Here is a 22,246-nt window from a genome sequence, read left to right as displayed (position 1 = left end):
TTGTTTGTGCTGAACTTATATGGGCCTGTGAGAAAAATTGAGAGACCACTTTCATGCAAATTCTTATGAAAGGGGAGAGGGAGTCAGACTGAACCCTGACCAAAGGCCTGGTGGAACAGCTCTGTCTTGCAGGCCCTGTGGAAAGATGTCAAGTCCCGCAGGACCCTAATCTCTTGTGACAGAGCGTTCCACCAGGTTGGAGCCACAGCCGAAAAAGCCCTGGCTCTAGTTGAGGCCAGCCTAAACTCTCTGTGGCTTGCGACCTTCAGGATGTTTTTATTTGAAGACCATAATTTCCTCTGTGGGACATACCAGGAGAGGCGGTCCCGTAGGTACGAGGGCTTTAAGGGTTAAAACCAGCACCTTAAACCTGATCCTGTACTCCACCGGGAGCCAGTGCAGCTGGTATAGCACCGGGTGAATGTAATCTCGTAGCGAAGACCCCGCTGGAGTTTCTGGGTCAGTCTCAAGGGCAGCACCACGTAGAGCGAGTTACAATAATCCAGTCTGGAGGTGACCGTCGCGTGGATCACAGTGACTAAGTCAGGGCGAGAGAGGTAAGAAGCCAACTGCTTAGCTTGGCGGAGATGAAAAAATGCCGCCTTTGTTGTAGCTGCAATCTGCACCTCCATGGAAAGGGAGGTGTCAAAGATTACACCCAAACTCTTAACGAACGGTGCTGGCACTAATTGCACCCCCGCAAGAGATGGGAGTTGCCCCCCCAATACCATATCGTCCTGACCGAGCCAAAGAACCTCTGTCTTCGAAGGATTTAACTTCAACCGGCTCCCACGTAACCATCCAGCCACAGCTTCAAAACATCTGATCAGTGTGTCTGGGGCCGAGTCAGGATAGCCATCCATCAACAGATAGAGTTGGGTGTCATCAGCATACTTATGGCAGCCCAGCTCAAAACTCCGGACAAGCTGGGCGACGGGGCACATAAAGATGTTGAAAAGCATCGGGGAGAGTATTGCACCTTGAGGCACTCCACACACCAAGGAGTGGCATGATGACAGTTCCCCCCAAGCGCCACCCTCTGTCCCTGACTAGAAAGTAACAAGTGCAGCCATTGAAGGACTGTGCCCTGGATCCCCACGTCGGCAAGGCGGTGGTCTAGGAGTTCGTGATCGACCATGTCGAAGGCTGCTGACAGGTCTAGGAGAATCAGCAGCCCCGACCTGCCTCGATCCAGCTGTCTACGAAGATCATCTGTTAGGGCAACCAGAGCTGTCTCGGTCCCATGACCACTGCGGAAGCCGGATTGGAATGGATCCAGGGCCGATGTTTCATTCAGAAACCCACAAAGCTGTTCAGCAACCGCTCTCTCAATCACCTTACCCAGGAATGGAAGATTCGAAACCGGGCAGTAATTGGATAGATCTCCTTCGCGCACCCAGGTCTCTGTCACACAAGCCAGGTCAACCCCGTGCAAGGTAAAGAAATCTCGCAGGGTGGCGGTTTAGTTGCCTATACACCTGGCATTGCACAGCACCAGTGACGGAGGTGAGTAATCCTTGCTCACCCTACCCTCGTCCCTCGGGATGGGGCGCAGATTGGAAGGGGTACGAGCATATCCGTATCTCGATCCCCTTCACCTATGACATCTGCCCCCACCACCATACTTCCCTCGCCCCTCCATGGTAGCAATCCCAAGCCTCATATTAGCCTCCATTTACAAATAAAAAAGCAAACCAAACCAAAAACAATTATACCAAAACAAAACCAATCCCCACCCCATTCAACATCCATCCCACCCCAAACCAAAATAAAACAAAACAAAATAAAAATACATGAATAAAAACCACCGTTCACAGTGGTACAACAAAGTAACAAGTAAAAACACTTTAAAAACACTTTAAAATATATAAAAACATTTTTGACATTTGCTGCTGCAGCACTAGTGTCCTTAAAGCTGTGGCGGTGGTGAGTTTGGGCCCCGCCCCCTAGGCCTGGTGGGATTGGCCTGCAGGAGGGAGCGGCCTTCCCCAACACTCACGGTGGCAGCAGCAGCAGCAGTGTCCCAGTGCCTCAATGAGGCCTCTTAAAGCTGTGGTGGTGGTGAGTCTGGGCCCCGCCCCCTAGGCCTGGTGGGAATTTTAATGAATTCAAATTTCCAAGGTCTGATGAGCTGCATCTAAGGGTACTAAAGGAGCTGGCAGATGTAATTTCAGAGCCTTTGTCTATGACCTTTAAGAATTATCGGAGAACAGGTGAGGTCCCTACAGACTGGAGGTGGGCAAATGTTTCCATCTTCAAAAAGGAAGCCCTACGTAACTACTGACTGGTGAGCTTGACCAGGGCAGGTCCTAGAACAGATAATTCAACATTCAGTCAGTGACCATTTGGAAAAGGATGCTGTGATTACTAAGATCCAGCATGGGTCATGCCAAACAAAACTGATTTCTTATTTTGATGGAATTACAAACTTGGTGGATCAGAGAAATGCTGTAGACATAGTGTATCTTGATTTCAGTAAGGCTTTTAGCAAAGTCTATTGGCAAAACCTATTTGGTGTTTCGCAACCTTCTGACCAGACCTAGCAGAGTACATGCAGAAATGACGGAAGCAATTGGTGACTTGGCTGCAGACAGGATAGATGAAGCAGGAGCCAGGAACTTGTAGTTGGGTGTTTATTATATACAGAGGACTATTTACAGGAACAGGGACGCAGGTGGCGCTGTGGGTAAAAGCCTCAGCGCCTAGGGCTTGCCGATCGAAAGGTCGGCGGTTCGAATCCCCGCGGCAGGGTGCGCTCCCGTTGTTCGGTCCCAGCGCCTGCCAACCTAGCAGTTCGAAAGCACTTTCGGGTGCAAGTAGATAAATAGGGACCGCTTACTAGCGGGAAGGTAAACGGTGTTTCCGTGTGTGGCTCTGGCTCGCCAGAGCAGCAATGTCACGCTGGCCACGTGACCCGGAAGTGTCTTCGGACAGCGCTGGCCCCCGGCCTCTTTGAGTGAGATGGGCGCACAACCCTAGAGTCTGTCAAGACTGGCCCGTATGGGCAGGGGTACCTTTACCTTTACCTATTTACAGGAACAGAACACAGATCTTTAGCTAGCTCTCTCATACACAACTCACAACTCCTACACTGACACACAGAACTCTGAACTCCAAACTCTGAACACTGAACTAACACATTCCAGTTAGTAGGCCATTAATTATCACTCCCTTGAGAGATCTTGACCAATCAGGGAGCTGTCTCCATGTCTCTGTTATCAACAGGCAGACATACTCCTTCAGATTGCCTGGCTGTCTGCCAAACCTTAATTGACTCTGTGTGAGTAGCTGCATGTAGAGTTTCCCAACACCCCCTCATAGCTCACACACAGTGCAATTAACTTCTGAGCACATGCAGAGTATTTTACCCAAGTTTGTTCTGCAAATCCAAGCATTCACACATTTGCTTGGTTTTTTCCAAACGGCCATCATCCGCCCAGCACACTTCCAGAGCAAGATAACTTTTCACAGCAGCAAGGTCTTTCACGTTGAACTCTTGTTTGTCATTAGAGCCACGCACATACAGGTAACTGTCTGCAGCGCTGCGTTGGAAACCTAAAGAAACTAGAGCCTCATCTAAACATTTGTTCCAATTTCTTGCAGATTGTTGTAAACCATACAGTGCCTTGTGAAGTTTGTACACGTTGCCTGACCCAGACTCAAAACCAGGGGGTTCTGCTAAATAGAGTTCCTCACTCAAACTAGCATGTAAATAAGCTGTCTGGGTGTCAAAGTGGTTTACTTTTAACTTGTGTTTCACTGCAATTGCCAGCAGCAGACACAAACTCTCACTTCTAGCTGTGGGAGCAAACACTTCGTCAAAATCAAGCCCCGGGCTTTGGGAAAAACCTTGAGCCACTAAACATGCCTTGTACTTAAAATCCCCAGTGGCTAACGGCTTGAGCTTGTAAACCCAACTGCACCCCACTATTTTAGCTCCTTTCGGTGGTGGTGTGGGTGTAAACACTTCATGCTCAACTAAAGAGTCCATTTCCTCCTGCATAGCGCTTTTCCAGAGCAAAACTTGGTCCTCTGGTAACGCCAGCATCTCTTTGTAGCTTTGAGGTTCAACAGCTACATGAAAAACATTGACAGTACCAGGCTTAAAACGATCTGGGGGTACACCTTTATTCTCCCTCTGAGATCTTCTGGGAGTAAAACTGTCTTCGCTTTTACTGTCATCCCCCTCAGATTCTCGCCCCCCTTGAAGATATGGAATTCCTCCTTTGGCAAAAACTGACTGCCATTCTCATTAGTCTCAACAGAAGAATCCTCCTCTGTGTCTGGTTTTCTTTTAGCTCTCAAAGATTCCCCCTTTGATATTTGAAACCAAACCTCAGAATTGGCATGCAGCTTCTCCCAGCCGCTATGCTCACAGAACATAGCATTTCTTGAAACAACCAGCCCATTTTTACCAACAGCAAACCTGTAACCTTTGCCCAAATCTTGGTAACCTACAAAAATAAGCTGTTGCGCTTTGGGATCACCCTTTTCCCTCTTAGCTTGAGGCACATGAACCCAGGCTTTTACACAAAAAGTACACAAATGATCAACTTTGGGCTTTTTGTTAAACAATTTGAAATAAGGCGTAGTTCCAATTGATCGATGAAAAATGTGATTCTGTACATAAGACACCGAAAGATAAGCTTCAGCCCAATAAGCTTTTGATAGACCAGCATCCTCAAGCATTGAGTGCATCATCTCCTGAAGACTTCTATTCTTTCGCTCACATAATCTGTTTTCTTACGGACTATAGAGGTTTGTCTTTCTATGCCCTTTGTCTGTAACCAAGACTGAAAAGGTCCAGACATAAATTCGCCTCCTCAATCACTCTGCAATTTGCCCACCTTGAAAGAAAATTGCCTTTCAACATAGTTCACCCAGCTTTTGAACTTGGTAAACACTTCACCTTTGTGCTTCATGGGGTAGACCCAACAAAACCTTGTGGCATCGTGAATTACCCCTGCTGAGTGCGAAAGGACCCACCACGTCAGCATGCGCAAGCTGAAACGGTCTTTCGCTCACCCTTTCACTTCTGGGATAAGACCCACGGTGATTCTTAACTTTTTTACATACATTACAATCAAAGAATTTGTCACAACCCTGTAACACACACCCATGACTCAATTGTGGCATTTTGGTTACACTCTGCCAATGGGCATGACCTAATCAGGTCATGTCAGTCTCTATCAAGACCACTTTTCATGCAATAGGATGAAATCTTGTGAAGAGTCAACCACAGAGATATGTTAGAGAAGCTGGGTGAAACACAGAGTAGAAATGGTTTTTCATGGCAATTACACCACCCACACTATGAACAGTTAAATGAAGATTGGAGAAAAGTTGTGAATAATTAAGAAAAAAACTATGTCTAGCACTTCCTCTCCTTTCCCAGTTTTAACTAGGCCTCATAACATTGAACACTAAGTTGAAGTAGATCTGAAGGAACTAGATCTAGATTTGCTTTTCTAATCCTTTTAAGAAGCTGTTTACCAAAAATTGCACACAGCTGCACAACTGATTACAAAGACACAATATGTATAAAAGGAGAAAAAGTTTATTAAAAGTTACATTCAGCAGCAATGGGCATATTTACTTAAGTAGAAACAGTTACTTTTTCTCTCTTAGGCTATAAATAAGACTTTCTTTGCTTTCCATGCCCATATTTGAGGCGTTATAGCAATCTGAGTTGCATTTAATAGCCATGCCCATACCAATATTCCTGCATTGCAGGAGGTTGGACTAGATGATCCTTGGGTCCCTTCCAACTATGATTCTATGATTCTAATGTGGGCAAAAAAACAGTGATTCCCCTCCCAGCAACTTAATTAAGAAGTTGCAAGGATCTGATACTTTCATCATTATCTGAAGCTCTATAGACAGGAAACTACGCAAATAGTTAAAAGTAGAGAAGTTTCATATGAGGTATGCAGAGCTTTTCCTGACATGGGAATGAATGCAGAACTCCAGGGTTTGTATTGAAGCTCAATTGTGCATTGGAGTTGCTGGATCAGGACCTTAAACTTTTCGCACCCACACCTTGTACAAAATTACAGATTGAAGCTCATAACTTTAGGAAGTATTATTTATTTGTATGAAAGTTTCACTCACCCTGAACATCCAGGCCCCACAAACTTGTAAAAAATTGACATTGTAAAAAGTGTCACACATTTACAGCCTGAGACTATAGAAATATCTCTATTGACAGACTGGCTTGGAAGCTCTAAATATTGCAAATGGCATCATGGGAAACATTAATAGAATATTACAACTGATATTCCACGGCTTTGATTTCCATGCATGGCAACCCTCAAAAATATATGCTTCAGTCCAGCATATTTTCCAGGCTTCTTTCTGGGTGCACAACCCCCCAGCCCAATCAAACAGGTATTCAACCATTGGGGAAGTCTTTGACTCTTAAAGCAAGACTCTTAAAGTAAGCTTCAGTAACAAAAGCACTAGCTATTTTTGGAGTTATCTATCTATCCTTTCCTGAGCAAAAATAACACTCTATAGGAATTTTGTGATATTCCAGTATGTCCCCCCATCATCTAGCAAGATCATCATAACGATGAGTGCAAAGGAAAAGGCTGAGTAGGACTGACCTGTGCTTAGCTTTGAAAAACAATATAAAGTGACCTCAAAACTACAAAGTGCTCTCCAATAATCTAAAATATGTAGCCAAAGCACCAGTGGACAACATAATTATGGGTTTACAGTGTACTAGTTTGATCCAGATTTTGAAAAAATTGAGCTTCCTGCCTCTGTACTTTCTTGCACTAATGCATGGGACAAGAAGGCATTGGAGGAAGCTAGGGAGAGGACACAAATACCCCTCTGCAAGGTGCTAAAGATCCTAGTGTTAATAAGCTTGAAGGTAGCAACCTATCTCTTTAAAGCCTTAAACAAAAATTCTGCACATCTACAAAAGTTTGCACAACTCCAGAACGGGCATAAAAACAGTAAGTCTTGACAAAGTCCCCCTTTCTATTCTCTCGAGGAAGCTGGTAAAAGGTTGGTTGAACCCGGTACCGTATTTTTCGCTCCCTAAGACGCACCTGACCATAAGACGCACCTAGTTTTTAGAGAAGGAAAACAAGAAAAAAAAATATTCTGAATGAAACAGTGGATGTATGATTTTTGTGGCTTATGCTGTGGCCACAGACATGATATGTGATTTGACAATGAGTTTGGGGTAGCCCAATGTAAAAATCCTGAGAATCCTTTGTGGCTTTGTAGCCACGTTTTTGCGCCACTGTGGCCCCACGCAACAGTGGGTGCGTGATTTCTTTGGTGCAAGCTGTAGCCATGGACATGCTATGTGATCTGATGGTGAATTTGGGGTGACCCAATGCAAAAATCCTGAGGAACCATGTGCTTTTACCACCCCCTCCCAGGCAGCCTCCTTTATTGCTAGCATCCCTTATCTCCCTCCTGATCACTTGCTGATCAATGACTTCCTTCTTGTTTGCCTTAGCATCATTTCTTTAGCTGGAGCAGTTTTTTGCTCCACCTTTTCTTCTAATTTCTCTCCTCATTGCTTGTTTTAGTATTCCTGTCTCCTCTCCTTGCAAGTTTGCTGTCTTTACCTTCCCCCTCCCAGGCAGCCTTCTTTATTGCTAGCGTCCTTTATCTCCCTCCCGATCGCTTGCCTATCAGCGGCTTCATTTCAACACCCCCTTCCCACTTTCTAAAAAAAAAGCACGATCTGCTTTTCACCCCGGGCTCCAGGGACTACGCATTTGCTCCATAAGACGCACAGACATTTCCCCTTACTTTTTAGGAGGGAAAAAGTGTGTCTTATGGAGTGAAAAATACGGTAACTGTTAGGTGGATTTGTAGCTGGTTGACTGACTGAACCCAAAGAGTATTCATTAACGGTTCCTCATCATCCAGGGGAAAGGTGACAAGTGGGGTGCCACAGGGTTCTGCCCTGGGCCCGTTGTTGTTCAAAGCCTTTATAGATGACTTGGATGACGGAATTGAGGAGATGCTCATCAAATTTGCAGATGACACCAAACTGGGAGGGGTAGCTAATGCCGCAGAAGACAGAATCAGAATTCAAAATGACCTTAACAGATTGGAGAAATGGGCACAAGCTAACAAAATGAATTTCAATAGGGACAAATGTAAGATTCTGCACGTAGACAGGAAGAAGCAGATGCACAAATATAGGATGGGGGACACCTGGCTTACTAGCAGTACATGTGAAAAGAATCTAGGGGTCATGGTTGACCACAAGCTTAAGATAAGTCAATAGTACGATGCAGCAGCAAAGAAAAGCTGCATCAACAGAAGTATAGTGTTCAGTTCAAGGGAAGTCATAAAGGTAAAGGTAAAGGTACCCCTGCCCGTACGGGCCAGTCTAGACAGACTCTAGGGTTGTGCGCTCATCTCACTCTAGAGGCCAGGAGCCAGTGCTGTCCACAGACACTTCCGGGTCACGTGGCCAGCGTGACGAAGTTGCTCTGGCGAACCGGCACCAGAGCAGCACACGGAACGCCGTTTACCTTCCCGCTATAAAGCGGTACCTATTTATCTACTTGCACTTAAGGGTGCTTTCGAACTGCTAGGTGGGCAGGAGCTGGGACCGAACGACGGGCGCTCACCCCGCCGCGGGGATTTGAACCGCCAACCATGCGATCAGCAAGTCCTAGGCGCTGATGTTTTACCCACCGCACCACCCGCGTCCCGCCAAGGGAAGTCATAGTATCACTCTATTTTGCCTTTGTCAGACCACACCTGGAATGTGGTGTATGTTGACAAGCAGGAACATGTGCAGATGAGGGCGACCAAGATGATCAAGGGTCCAGAAACAGCCCTATGGTATATTTAGCCTGGAAACAGCGCTGGGTATATTTGGCCTGGAATAGAGGGGACTGAGAGGAGATATGATAGCCATCTTCAAATATCTGAAGGGAGGGAGCACGCTTGTTTTCTTCTGCTCTGGAGGGTAGGACTCAAACCAATGGCTTCAAGAAGGGAGACTCCAACTAAACATTTGGAAAAACTTTCTGATAGTAAGAGCTGTTCAGCAGTGGAACAGACTCCCATGAGAGGTGGTGGACTCTCCTTCCTTGGAGGTTTTTAAACAGAGGTTGGATGACCATCTGTCATGGAAGCTTTAGCGGAGATTCCAGCATTGCAGGGAATTTGATTAGATGATCCTTGGGGTCACTTCCAACTCTAAGATTCTATGATTCCATAACATAATTTCAGTTCAGCTTTTTGAATTTTGAATCTTGTTGAACTCTCATTTTAGAGGTTTAAATTACAAGGCTACACAAACAACAAAAAACACGACCCAACCATAAGTACTTGTAATCGTTTCCAATGAGATAAACAGAATTGTTTAAACACATGCTTAACTCATCCTACTGGAGTATATGGCTCTGGAAAAACCATCTCTCCCCTTCTTCAGATTGTCCTGAGAATGTTGCTATGTCAGGACACGCCATTGTTCCCATGAACCTGATTAATAGAAAAAAATGGGGGGGGGGGTAATCTTTGGCCACCATGTGTTTGGTCCATGTCCACTCAAACATTCTTATAGATCATGCCCCCTGAAGAACAAGTTGTTGTATGAGGGATTATTATTATGACCGGAATGTAATTGAAATTAATATGGTTTTGGAATGTAGAAATATAGAAAATCATCAAATCTAGCATGCGGGGGCCACTTTATCTAAATTATATAATTTGGTATTTGAGTGATTGGTATTAATAATTGAATCATAAACTGGTATTGTTATAATGAGGCTATTATTGGACTGTAATTGAAAACTAATTAAAAAAATTATTTTTAAAAAAACTTAATCCAAATCTGGGCTGAATTATTTGGTGTAGAACTACCTAAAACCTTAAATGTGGGTGGATCCTGCTCCTAAATTTTAATAAATTGTTGATGAAATTTCAATAAATTATTGATGAACTGAAAGCAATAATCTTAAACATGGCTAAATTCAGTACAGTTGCACTTTTTCTTTTCCATGCACTCCAGTTCAACTTTATCAATGCTGGATAAAATTGAAATTAGGAGAGATCCACGGCATGAGGATTTGCCTGCTCTCCACTCTTATCACTTACATTTCAGATTTCTCCCTTTGCTTCTCATTTGGGAGGTATCCTGCTTTGTTTGAAGCTGCCTTCCACTTGAGAGAGCCTTTGCACACCTTATGGGAGAAGCCGGCACATGGTAAAAATCCAGTGCAACCTGTGCCTGCAACCTGTGAATGGCAACATCTGTGAGAACACGTGGAAGGAAGCACAAATTGCCTTAGCTCCATGGCAGTGGGGCCTGGTCCTTTACAATAAACAGAGCACCACCCTACCAACCTTAGTTTGCCCTCAGCTGCCTGTCTTTTTCCTTACAATGCAACTACCCGTCAGGTTCCTTCTCCTTAGTCTCAGCATTGTCTTTGTAGAACTCAGCACAGAGGATGGGGACAAAGCTAGAATTAGTTGAGCTCCCTGCTTTCCACCATTCCAGAGCAACGGGCACCAGCCACCACTGCTGCACAGTGTGCATTTCTGTGGTGTAGGCAGCAGCGGTGTAAGCAGGGCGACGCACTTGCTTTGCAGCCATGGGAGCGGGGCAAGCCAAGGCAGGGCACGCTGCATGGAGCCTCTCCGCAGCCTCCCCCTCAGCTGTAGGGCGGCTGAGGTGGTGGGCAGACCCAAGCCCCAGGCTGCTCGAAAAATCAGGGCGGAGTTTGCAGGCAGTCCACCCCTCACCTCCCCCTCACAGGAGAGACGCGTGGCTCAGGCACGCTGCAGGCCCCCCCCCCACCTCACCCAGCTATGCCTCTGGATTAGGCAGATTCATGGAGGAGAGGGATGTCGAAGCCATAAAAGCTGCGCTCTGCTTGCAAAGTTGGAGGCAGCAATGCTTCTGGTTTCTGGAAATCACTTGAGGGGAGAGTGCTCTGCAGTGGCACCCTGGGTGCAGTGGGTGTGGGAGTTATTTTTTCAAAAACACATATTTTTGCCATTTTGTCACCCCCCTCAGTGATGACATCCGGGACGGTCTGCATGCCACTGGGTGTAGGTGGGGCAGAAAGGAGATGTAACCAGCTCAAACAATATGCGCTGGAACAAGCAAGCACTTATACTTTGTAGCAATGTTTCTCAAACCTGGACCTTCAGCTGTGGTTAGACTACAACTCCCAACATCCCTGATGACTGATTGCGGTGATGGGAGTTGTAGTCCAACAACAGCTGGAGGCTCAAATTTGAGAAACACTGCTTTATAGGATGGAATAGGTTCTTCATTCTTTTAGCTAAGGACTATTTACTCTGACTGGCAATGGCTCTCCAAAGTCTCAGACAAGAATCTCTCCCAGTCCTGTTGTCCAATATTCTTTAAACTTAAGATGCCAGGGAATGAGCCTGGGTCCTTATACAAGCAAAACCTCTGAGTGGCAGCCTACCATACACTATCCTTACCAGACTGCAGTTCTTTTCTTCTTTACAGAGGTGCATAAATCAATTGGTTAACATTAAAACTTTTTTTATCAGTTCCTACTAGGGCTGGAACAGATTCTGCAGTTTGGCTTTCAGTTTATGCAGGCACTTTGTCAGTGAAACCTCCATATCCTCAGAGTGAGATGCAAAGGGGAGGGAAGGACAAAGCAAGGCCTCAATCCAGGCACAATCTGAATATGGGCAGTTGCAATCTATTATTGATCTCCCGCTGAGCTGTTTTGATCTTCTTGCGTGATTCAGACTAAAGAGGAGGACTAGGTCTGAGCTTGTTAAGGTGACAGAAAAGGCTTGCAATTTGGTAAGGCATCCAAGAATCAGTTTTCCACTTTGAACCCATATAGGTGGCCCAAAGAGAGAGAGATTCATTCTATCAATAAACCCAACATACTATAATGTTAAGATCTGACCTTGTAGTCTACACAACTCACCCTAACATGTAAAAGGTGTGGGATGCAAGCCACTAAATATTGACCACATATGCTTCTTGAAAACTAACAAAAGGCTGAGAACCAATTCTTATAAATACTCTGTTACAAGCCAATGGAACTTGCAAAGTAAGTATTATGTAGAATTGCACTGTATGGTGTAATCCTGAAATTTTATTTGTAATGTCACTGATTTAATGGCGTTAGAATTGCATTTATGGCTTCCAAATTTGGATTGCTTTATTCCAAGAAGGAATAGCAAACATGATAATTGTCTCTTCAAACTTTCCAGTACTGCTAATTGTTTCCTTCTTAGCTGTTATAATATGCAATCAGGGCTACCTGTTTTGCTTTACAGGTAAAGGTAAAGGGACCCCTGACCGTTAGGTCCAGGCACAGACGATGCTGGGGTTGCGGCGCTCATCTTGCTTTACTGGCCGAGAGAGCCAAAGTTTGTTTGCAGACAGTTTCCAGGTCATGTGGCCAGCATGACAAAGCCACTTTCTGGCAAACCAGAGCAGCGCACGGAAACGCCGTTTATCTTCCCACCTGAGCGGTACCTATTTATCTACTTACACTGGGGTGCTTTCGAACTGCTAGGTTGGCAGGAGCAGGGACTGAGCAACAGGAGCTCACTCCGTCACGGGGATTCGAACCACTGACCTTCTGATCGGCAAGCCCTAGGCTCTGTGGTTTAACCCACAGCGCCACCTGCGTCCCTCTGTTTTGCTTTGCTCAATGCCTTTTTACAATTCTTTAGCAGCATTTGTACTAAAACACTCAGCTGGAGACAAGTGCTAGAGAAGAGCAAGATTTACTTAGAAATAGTGCAGACTGCATGCCTTTCACTCTCATTTGTGAGTTCTGCACTTTTGAAGTCTCTTGGATTGTCAAAGGAAAGAACATAAGGCCCTGCCTATAGTACAAACCTGATTCTGAATTGGAAACTAGAGCTGATCTCCCTTCACCACAGCAAAGCCACATGAATTCCAAGCAGAACCAATGATGGCCACAATCTAGATCAGAAGATGCATATTGATGAAATATTCCTGTGTCAGTGGGGAATCTGTTTGTCTCCAACTCCCATCAGTCCCATCAGCCCTAGCCAACATGACCAATGGTCAGAGGGATGGTGGGAGGCTGTCCATTCATACAGTAGGGGAACCCTATCTGAGAAACATGTTGTACAGGAAAAAGAGAAAGGAGGAGCTGAAGCCAAAAAAAAATAATTAGCAGTTTTTCCTGTGGTTTATGGACAGTAACAATATCATTACATTTTTTTGTAGACAGTTCATCTCAAAGCTGTTTACCCCCTGAAATTAATCTCTAACACTAGTTCTAAAATATCACATTTTCTCCTCAACTCTCTCCTTGGAATATGAATTTTAAAACACAGTTAAAGACCACCGTTAGTTGAATTCTCTACTTGCAGCCACATTAATAGGGAACATCTAAATTCAAGAGTAAAGAAATCACTTCCAGTTAATGTTGTCAGTGGTTATGTGCATAAATTTCAAGTTCTCCCAGCTGCAGGTTCATTTGTGCTCTATTTTATAAATAAGGAATTGCACAGCTGACAGCAAAATTTCTATTAGCCTTAATACTTGTCTCTGCAACCCTCTTTTTTTAAAGAGAAAAACAATGCTTCTTTGAGGGTGATTTTGTTCATCTTTCAATGCAAATTAACTTGCCATAACATTATTGCCTCCTCCAATGACATATTTACGGTAATTAGATTGAAGAGAAAGAGAGCAAAAATTAACAAATTATGCTGGCCAGCAAAGGTGACAACAAAGAACTTCTACAGATTCCGAATGAGGCTGTTGGATTCTGTGTTAATAAATTATTTCCTCTGTTTCTTGGTTGCTCCATTAGTTTTACAAGTATTCATATGGTGGTATTCAAAACAACAGAACCAAATTCTGCCATTCCTATGCATCTGCTGGCAGCCAACTGAATTACAAGAGAGTAAATTAAGGTTGTACTATCTCTCCCCACTGCGACCCCACCCTCGCCAGTTTTAAATTGTTTTGCCTGAGGAAAGATGTAGAAGAGCTCCCCTTACCACACAGTGAAGAAAAAACAGTTACTAATTGTTCCCAGAGCTAAACCACTTAACATCCTGGCACACTGTTGTTTGTAACTTTGTAACAATAGGCGCTGTTCACCACTCCTGATTTTTCATTCTGTAATCAAGCGAGAATACTGATGAAACGCTAGTCATGCCCCCCCCCCATGGTATCAGTGTGGTGGCATGTGATGGTTCACGTGGGACGCTGCGTTTGATCCAAGAAAGCCCAGCCTCTGCTTGTTTTTCCTTTGTTCTGTCATCTAAAGGTGGAGAGGGAGACAAAGACAATATAAGCTCCTGACTGCTCTTTAGCAAAGACATGCAATTACAAACATTACACTGTGACATTTATTTCATTTCATTTTGCAAGATAAAAAAGATGAAAAAAACCATCAAGGAGATTATTTTGAAACCAAAAAACTAAAGAAAAAAGGGGGTTCCTTGCAAGTGAGTATTTTTTTAAAAAATATGTAAATTCTGGAAGGCAAGTATTAGCACATTAATTTAGGGCAATTTCCCCTTCCTCACAGCAATTTATTGGCACAAAGATCAGAAATGCGCACCCGTACACAGTGTTCACATTACCCAGGGAAGATGGATTTTACTTTCCCTTCTTAAATCTAAATGGCTTGTTCACCTGTCTCAACTGTTGCTATCATAAAAATATATATATGAAATGCAAAAATTAACAGATTTAACTGCAATCCTACACACCCTTAGCTTGGGATAAGTCCTATTCAACAGAATGAAAAAAACTTACAACTAAATATACCGTATTTTTTGCTCTATAAGACTCACTTTTTCCCTCCTAAAAAGTAAGGGGAAATGTGTGTGCGTCTTATGGAGCGAATGCAGGCTACGCAGCTATCCCAGAAGCCAGAACAGCAAGAGGGATTGCTGCTTTTGCTGCGCAGCGATCCCTCTTGCTGTTCTGGCTTCTGAGATTCAGAATATTTTTTCTCTTGTTTTCCTCCTCCCAAAACTAGGTGCGTCTTGTGGTCTGGTGCGTCTTATAGAGCGAAAAATACGGGTACATACTGTAGGGCTGTACTGCTATAAGCTAAAGAGGAGGGCTTATTACAAGGGGTATCCACCAAGCTCAGGATTGAGTTCAGAGCCTGATTCAACTCTTTGGAAAAGAGCAAGAGTTGCTCAGAATCACCTCCCCCCCTCCCCCAGTTCAACTTTATATGGAAATACAGTAAAATCACGGCTATTAACTTTTTTCTTTCTGGCAGAGTTTAATTAAATGTGCCGGCACAGTAGCTGCTTCTAAGCAGAAGAATCCTGCCATATTTTAGAAGACAGCAAGTTTTCTGCAAGAGCAAGAACCTGCAGTTTGCCCTTTTTCTGGAGAGAGAACTCAAAGGGATTTGCTTCACTCCCTGTGGTTTTGTGGGAAATGATTTCATATCAAAGTCTACATTCGATGTAGAAATTCTCCCAGGACAGTAGCCAGCAAAGGGTCAGAAGGATGTACTCAAGGACTAGAGAGCTGAGTTGATGCATGGGGGGGGGGGCGGCAGAGCTTCATGCTAGCATTATGGTCAATTTGTACCAAAAGTAACAGAAACTAAGTGCAAAACTGATTTGAAGTGTGGATAGGTGGGACAGAGGCAGAAGGACCTCAATGCAGGCAATGACCACTTTGTGTGAGGGTTCTGCTTCTGACCCAACACATTGGTGGAGCACACATAAGTCTGCCCCGTTCCACCTCTGTCCCGTTCTGCCCCATTTTCTGGGTTGGCAGTGACAAGCATGCATGTGATCACACATAAAATGGTCACTGCCTGGATCCACAATTTTCCAAACAAGCAGGACTAGCAATGAGTTTTATTACTTTAACTTTCCTTCCTCAAAGCACTATGATTGAAAAGCCTATACTGTATAAGTTATTCCCTCTAGTTAGAAGCAAAACCTGTTGGTTACAGAAGAGCTCTTCCTTCCCCTCATCTCAGCCTGGCATCTTCCTCATATGGCAAACTGAGAAGATTTTTTACATTTTTGCAAACATGCTGTCTGCTGCATTTTTTAAAACACCTGAATTGCCAAAGTGCCCTGAACAGCCTTGCTTGGCGGTCTTGATTTGGGAATGGTCCAAATATTTTGTGTACCCCATAATGGCAATTTGCATTCCCATCATGGTGCTGGACTGGATGGAGAGTTTCAAATACAGTTTTTATTTAGTTTGCTTTTTGCCACTGCTACCAAAATCAGGTGGGTGGGTATGCTGGGGGTCTATAAAAAATTGCTTGCCTGCCCCAGGCAAGGGGGTTAGCCACCTTTGTGTTACTTGATGGGAGCCAATTATAATAGATAAATGTAAGTTGTAATTGGTGTGGCTGAGAGGTAAGGGCATGCTTGAGACTAACGTTGATTCTGGTGTGTAACTGTGATACACAGAAAAATGTACTTTCCCCTTCTAACAATAAATGTTAGCTTTTTCTTTTTTAAAAAACCCCTACATTGACAGCTATGTAAAAGTGGGATTTATAATGATGTCTTCTTTAACAGTGAAATATATTTTATGTAACTGACTACTCAATCATTTGATACCTCTTTCCATCCCACTCTTTCTTCAGAAAGCTCTCCATGTCTCCCATTTAGGCACCAATCAGGTCCACAGCGCCTTGGCTTCAACAATGCATAAAAGACAACTCACTGATTGATTAATGAGACTAATCAACCAGAATGTTAGCTCTATGGAAATTTCCTCTTTACTACCTATTGCATTTAATTTCTGTGAAGCTGGATTAAGACTTCTGACAAAAGGCGGTTTTTACTGGAAGAACCCCACTGTGATCTAGCTGAGAGGTTAATTCTTTTTACATGCATGAAGCTGTCTACTCAAACTCTGCTATGTAAAATATAAATAAACAAAGAACCAACCAACCTGTTCTTTAAGCTCAGCTAGTTGACTGGAAAGCTGCTTGACCAGGCTCATGGTGGACTCCAATCTCTCATGCAGGTTTCTGATTTCATTCTGTTCACTGTCACCTTCGTTGCTGACCAAGGACATGGCTCTCATCCGAGGGAACCAATCTAAATTCTTTTCCTGCACACACACAAGTAGAAAAATGTTACTTGTGACTTAAATATAAAATGAGATGGGGTGGAGTGGAGTGGGGTGATAGTCTGAATGATTTCTCAAGGATTCGTCCAACTCAGTGACTCTGACTGTAGAGGACCCAGGATTAGGAATTTATCTGTTCTCCTAGCCAACTGGTAGTTGCTTATCTGTAGGCAGTTCCTGTGAGATGACTCACATGACTGGTGCCTGCCCATGTTGTTGGCTCATTGAGATATTCTCCCAGCCACATGGCAGCTGCTGGTGGGTAGGCAGCTGCCATAGGCTTGCGAGAATGAAAAATGTGAAATGTTTGCATCATACAGACACACTTGTCATTGGCTTAAGCTCCCTGTCCAATTTACACTTGGCAGCATAATGAACTGGTTTTCCGAGTGTGGGTTGGCCCAAGATGGATCTCAGCCTATTCTCTCCCTTCTTCCCAGCACCCCTTGCTCTAAAGACTCTCTTTGCCTGACACCTCAAACACCCCCCCATCACCATGGCAACCTCTATCTGCCCAGGCCCAAGAATTCCTCTCAGATGGGCCATCAGCACCTTTTGTCATGTTAATGCCCCTATCCCAAGTGTGGCCCTGGCTTGGAAAGGAAGCTTAGCCTGTATTTTTCCACTGTCCTGCAATCTTCACTTCAATACTCCAAATAATCAAAATTCTACAATTTATTAATTTCTAGGGTTTAGGGAGGGCCCCCCCAATCTATAACAATACTTTATTGGTTGCCCCACAGTTATCTCAATCTGATTTGGGAAGTGCTGCTACTTTGTTTTAATTGCCTTTCCCTGTAGGTGGAAAGCAGATGGGAAGTGAGGGGAAGAAGGGGGTTGTCAACCTGGGAAGTTAGTCCATCTAGTAGAAGGAAAACTCTGATGCTAAACTTCTGCTGCCTTCAGGAGAAGTCCCTAAGGCCTAATGGCGCCTTGTATGCCTCATTCTGGCAACTCCTGCATCCAAGTTGGTGCCAAACGGATTGCTCTACTTTCCTTTGGACTGCACCAGTGAGGCTGAGAGGGGGCGTTGTCATTGGGGCAGCCCAGGAACTCCATACACATTGCCCAAGCGTATACCCCGGGGAGGTCACTTCAGTGCTGCTAATGCAGCATTTTGACGTCACCCCTGGAGACGTCACTCCATTGTGTTTCGAGACAGGCAGATGCCAACAACAGCAAAATTGGTTTTGGAGAGGGGAGAAATGAGAGTGAATCACAGAATCATAAAATTGTCTGAGCTCAAAATATTTCAAAAACACTGGCTTAATGTGCAAAGTAGGCCAGGGTGATAGGCTTATCAAGATTACAGCCTATCTTAGGTGGAAACTGCAGTAGTTATAAAGCATTTAAAAGTGTGCCACACTTTATGGATACAAACTTAGCACATGTTGCATCACTTCAGATTGTTTCCCACGCCAAAATCTTAATGAATGCTTCATTTCTGGTGTTTCATATCCTCATTTTTCATGCTTGCATCTATGCTTTATGTATTTCAAAAGATTTTAAGTGAAACTGTACTCCCATATCCTCCAATATGACAAGGCAAGGCAAGGCAAGGCAAGGCAAGGCACCAGCTCTCCATCTGACATGCTGACAATTTCACATCCAACCAAAGCTTTTCAGCCACATGCCTGCATTTAAATTAGTTTGGCATAGAATAAGTAATCATCACAACAACTGGCAATTAACATAACTAAAATTATAAGATGTTAAAACAAAAATTATCCCAAACCAACATGTTAGCAGGTCCTGCAATGTTTTCTTAAAGTCAATTAAACCACTTTGCCAAACACCCTAGATAAGAAAAGTTATTGTGGAAATAGGATTGTTCATTTATAATATCACACCTGCCAATAGTCCTGATTTCTCTAGGACATGACTGATTGACAGAAGTGGCCCCACTTCCTCCTCCGCTGCCTCTGCAAGGTCTCCACCGAGGCCTGGAAGCCTACCGAGGCTACGGACATACATGCTTCAGGAAGCCAGGCCGCACTTCTGGAAGTACACTTCCAGTGCAGCACCGGCTTCCTTTTTTTATTATTATTAAATTTATTGACCTTTTCCAAAAAACAAAAGAAAACAATCTTTACAATCATTCTTAGTGTCATCTTATTTACATTGCGTAGAGTCACGCCTCGACTTCCTTCCTTCCCAGTTGCGGTTTTCTTAATATACATATTCTCTTACAGTTTCTTCTACATTTCTATACACGTCACAAGAGTTATGTTAACCCTGCTGTTGTTCTTAAACTCTACAGTTGATTCCTATATATGTTACAAATTTACCCCATTCTTCTATGAACTTTGCCCCTTTTTGGTGTCGGATTTTATATGTCATTTTCCCTAATTCCGTATATTAAAAAAAAATAGCCTGCCATTCCATAACTGTTGGGATCTCCGGTGACTTCCATTTTGGGGCTACAAGAACCCTAGCTGCCACCATTATTGGAATAATGTATGATCCTCCTTTTTTATTTCGTCCCCTATTATCCCTAATAAGAATGTCTCCAGTTTTTTCGGGAAAGTGTACCTAAAAAGTTTCTTAAGTTCATTATATATTAGATCCCAAAATTTTTCATTTCGTCACATACCCACCACATATGGTAGAGATCCCCATCCTTACGTTTACATTGCCAACAGGCTTTGTTACCCATTTTGTACATTTTCGCCAATTTGACCGGGGTAACATACCACCGGTACATCATTTTTTCCAGGTTTTCCCTTAAAGTGGAACATGCTGTAAATTTCATCCCTTTGTTCCATAAATTTACCCATTTATCGTATTCTATGTTGTAACCAAAATCAATTGCCCACTTTACCATCACTTCTTTTATTAACTCGCCCTTGGTATCCCATTCCAACAGGAAATTGTACATCTTGGATAAAAGTTTTGTCCTTCCTTCCAAAATTTCTATTTGGAATTTAGATTTTTTCTCACTAAATCCTAATTTTTTATCCTCATTCCATAATCCATTTGGCGCTGTGGGACGCGGGTGGCGCTGTGGGTTAAAGCCTCAGTGCCTAGGGCTTGCCGATCGAAAGGTCGGCGGTTCGAATCCCCGCAGCGGGGTGCGCTCCCGCTGTTCGGTCCCAGCGCCTGCCAACCTAGCAGTTCGAAAGCACTCCCGGGTGCAAGTAGATAAATAGGGACCGCTTACTAGCGGGAAGGTAAACGGCGTTTCCGTGTGCGGCTCTGGCTCGCCAGAGCAGCGATGTCACGCTGGCCACGTGACCCGGAAGTGCCTTCGGACAGCGCTGGCCCTTGGCCTCTTTGAGTGAGATGGGCGCACAACCCTAGAGTCTGTCAAGACTGGCCCGTACGGGCAGGGGTACCTTTACCTTTACCTTTATTGTAACCACCCTGTTAACCCATCTTTTAATTCCTCGTATGTTTTGATTTTCCATCCACTCTCCATTTTTACTAATATATCTTCATAATATAGCTTTCCTTCCATATTCAGTTTTTTTGTTGTTAATATATCTATCGGTGATAGCCACCAGGGTGTGTTTCTTTCTAGTAATTTTTTATTTTTCCCCCAAACTTCATATAGGGCACCTCTAAAAATATGATTCATGAAACCTTTATGGACTTTCACCTTGTTATGCCACAAATAAGAATGCCATCCATATCTATTATTGTACCCTTCCAAATCCAACAAGTCCATGTTTTCCAAGATGATCCATTCCTTAATCCAACATAAACAGGATGCTTCATAATATAGTTTCAAATTTGGTACAGAAAACCCTCCTTTTTCCTTCCGGTCTGTTAATAATTGAAATTTGATCCTTGGTCTCTTTCCTTTGCAAATAAATCTTGATAGGGTTTTTTGCCAGTCCTTAAACTGAGATGACCCCTTAATCACAGGGATCGTTTGAAAGAGAAATGACATCTTTGGAAGAATATTCATTTTAATCTCTGCCATTCTCCCGGTCCAGGACAGCTTTAATCTACTCCATATATCCAGGTCTCTTTTAATTTCTTTCCATATTGAGGTGTAATTATCACTAATTAAATTAATATTTTTCATTGTTAACCAGATCCCTAGGTATTTTACTTTTTTTGCTACTTTAATTCCACACTTCTGTTCTAATTGCTCTATCGCATTCCTCTCCAGATTTTTAACCATTATTTTAGTCTTTATTTTATTTGTAGTCTTTGATATGAAATGTGTAAAATTAATTTTTAAAAATGGATTAAAAAATAATAATAAATAAAATAGGACTAACAACGGTGGCATTGACGGAGACAGTAGCGCCAACTTGGGCCCCAGATTATGGGTGGCCAGCACGTGTGCACCACATCACATGATGTATTGACGTGACTTCACATTGATGCACGCACATGCTTTGGCACCATGGAGGTGACTAAGCACTTTATGAGAGGGAGCAGGGAGCATGGCCAAATAAAACTGCCCATCGCTTCTGATTTGTGGTACTATTAATGGAAAATGAGCAAGCTGTCAAGGGCACAAACAGAAGGCACTTTCCTTTTCACTGCTAGGACTGGGTCTATCCTCATCTGCATTTTGGAGGAGCAAAGAATGAGGAGGGGGAAAAGAAAGCTCTGGCAATGTTAGTGCGAACTCCCTCCACCCCATTTTTTTGTATCTTATGTGGTCTTGCTGATGTGGTGGACGGTCCCTCCGCATTCCTGCCTCAAGTCCCTTCATCTCAACTTACTTCTTCGGGAGAAGGTGGCAATTATCACCAAGTAAATGTGCGTAGGAATGGGGCTATGCCGGAGCCAATGCAGCCACTACTGCTGCCAGCCCAGCCACTCTCTAGCCTGCAGTTGGCGCAAGTGGTGCTGCAGCTGCCACCGGCTAGGCTGGTCCCTGGCATCCCTGCTCTCACCTGCTTTTCTGACTACAAAGTTGCCAGAGTTCCCCCACCCTGGCCAGCAGCTTACACGTTTCAGAGCAGGTCCCCATCCCAGCTGCTGAGCTCTCTGCACCATTGTGATGATGTCAACACTTTTCTTACAGCTGCCCATTCGTGGCAAGGTGAAGGAGGCTAGGACACATCGCACAGAGTTTTCCTCAATGCTGTAGGATCCAGGCAAGGGAAAAGAAAAGAACCAGTGGCCTGGGAGACTCAGTGGAGGGAATGTCCTATGTGCACAGAGCAGCAGAATCTGGTATCCTCAAATTATTTCTGATGCAGACCATGAAGCTGGGCTGAAGAATCCATC

General features: G+C 43.9%; 2 protein-coding genes across 8 annotated transcripts in view; one reads left to right on the top strand and one right to left on the bottom strand.

Annotated features, from left to right (window-relative positions):
- Positions 1–22,246, top strand: part of NUDT5 (nudix hydrolase 5) — a 1,423,229-nt gene that overhangs the window by 665,590 nt on the left and 735,393 nt on the right. The window lies entirely within an intron of this gene.
- The window catches only part of ITPR2 (inositol 1,4,5-trisphosphate receptor type 2), a 320,952-nt gene continuing 311,844 nt past the window's right edge, over positions 13,139–22,246 (bottom strand). For all 7 annotated transcript variants that reach the window (XM_083399206.1, XM_083399209.1, XM_083399210.1 and 4 more), the window contains 2 exons: positions 16,874–17,035; positions 13,139–14,240 (listed from right to left, as the gene is read on the bottom strand). In XM_083399206.1, coding sequence (XP_083255332.1) covers positions 14,151–14,240; positions 16,874–17,035 — 252 coding nt within the window. In that variant the 3' untranslated portion in view covers positions 13,139–14,150. The remainder of the gene's footprint in view (positions 14,241–16,873; positions 17,036–22,246) is intronic.

The sequence above is a fragment of the Podarcis tiliguerta genome, assembly GCF_965153285.1.
Source record: "Podarcis tiliguerta genome assembly, chromosome: 10".
In the NCBI taxonomy this organism is placed as follows: Eukaryota; Metazoa; Chordata; class Lepidosauria; order Squamata; family Lacertidae; genus Podarcis; species Podarcis tiliguerta.
This window is presented reverse-complemented; position numbering and strand designations above follow the sequence as displayed.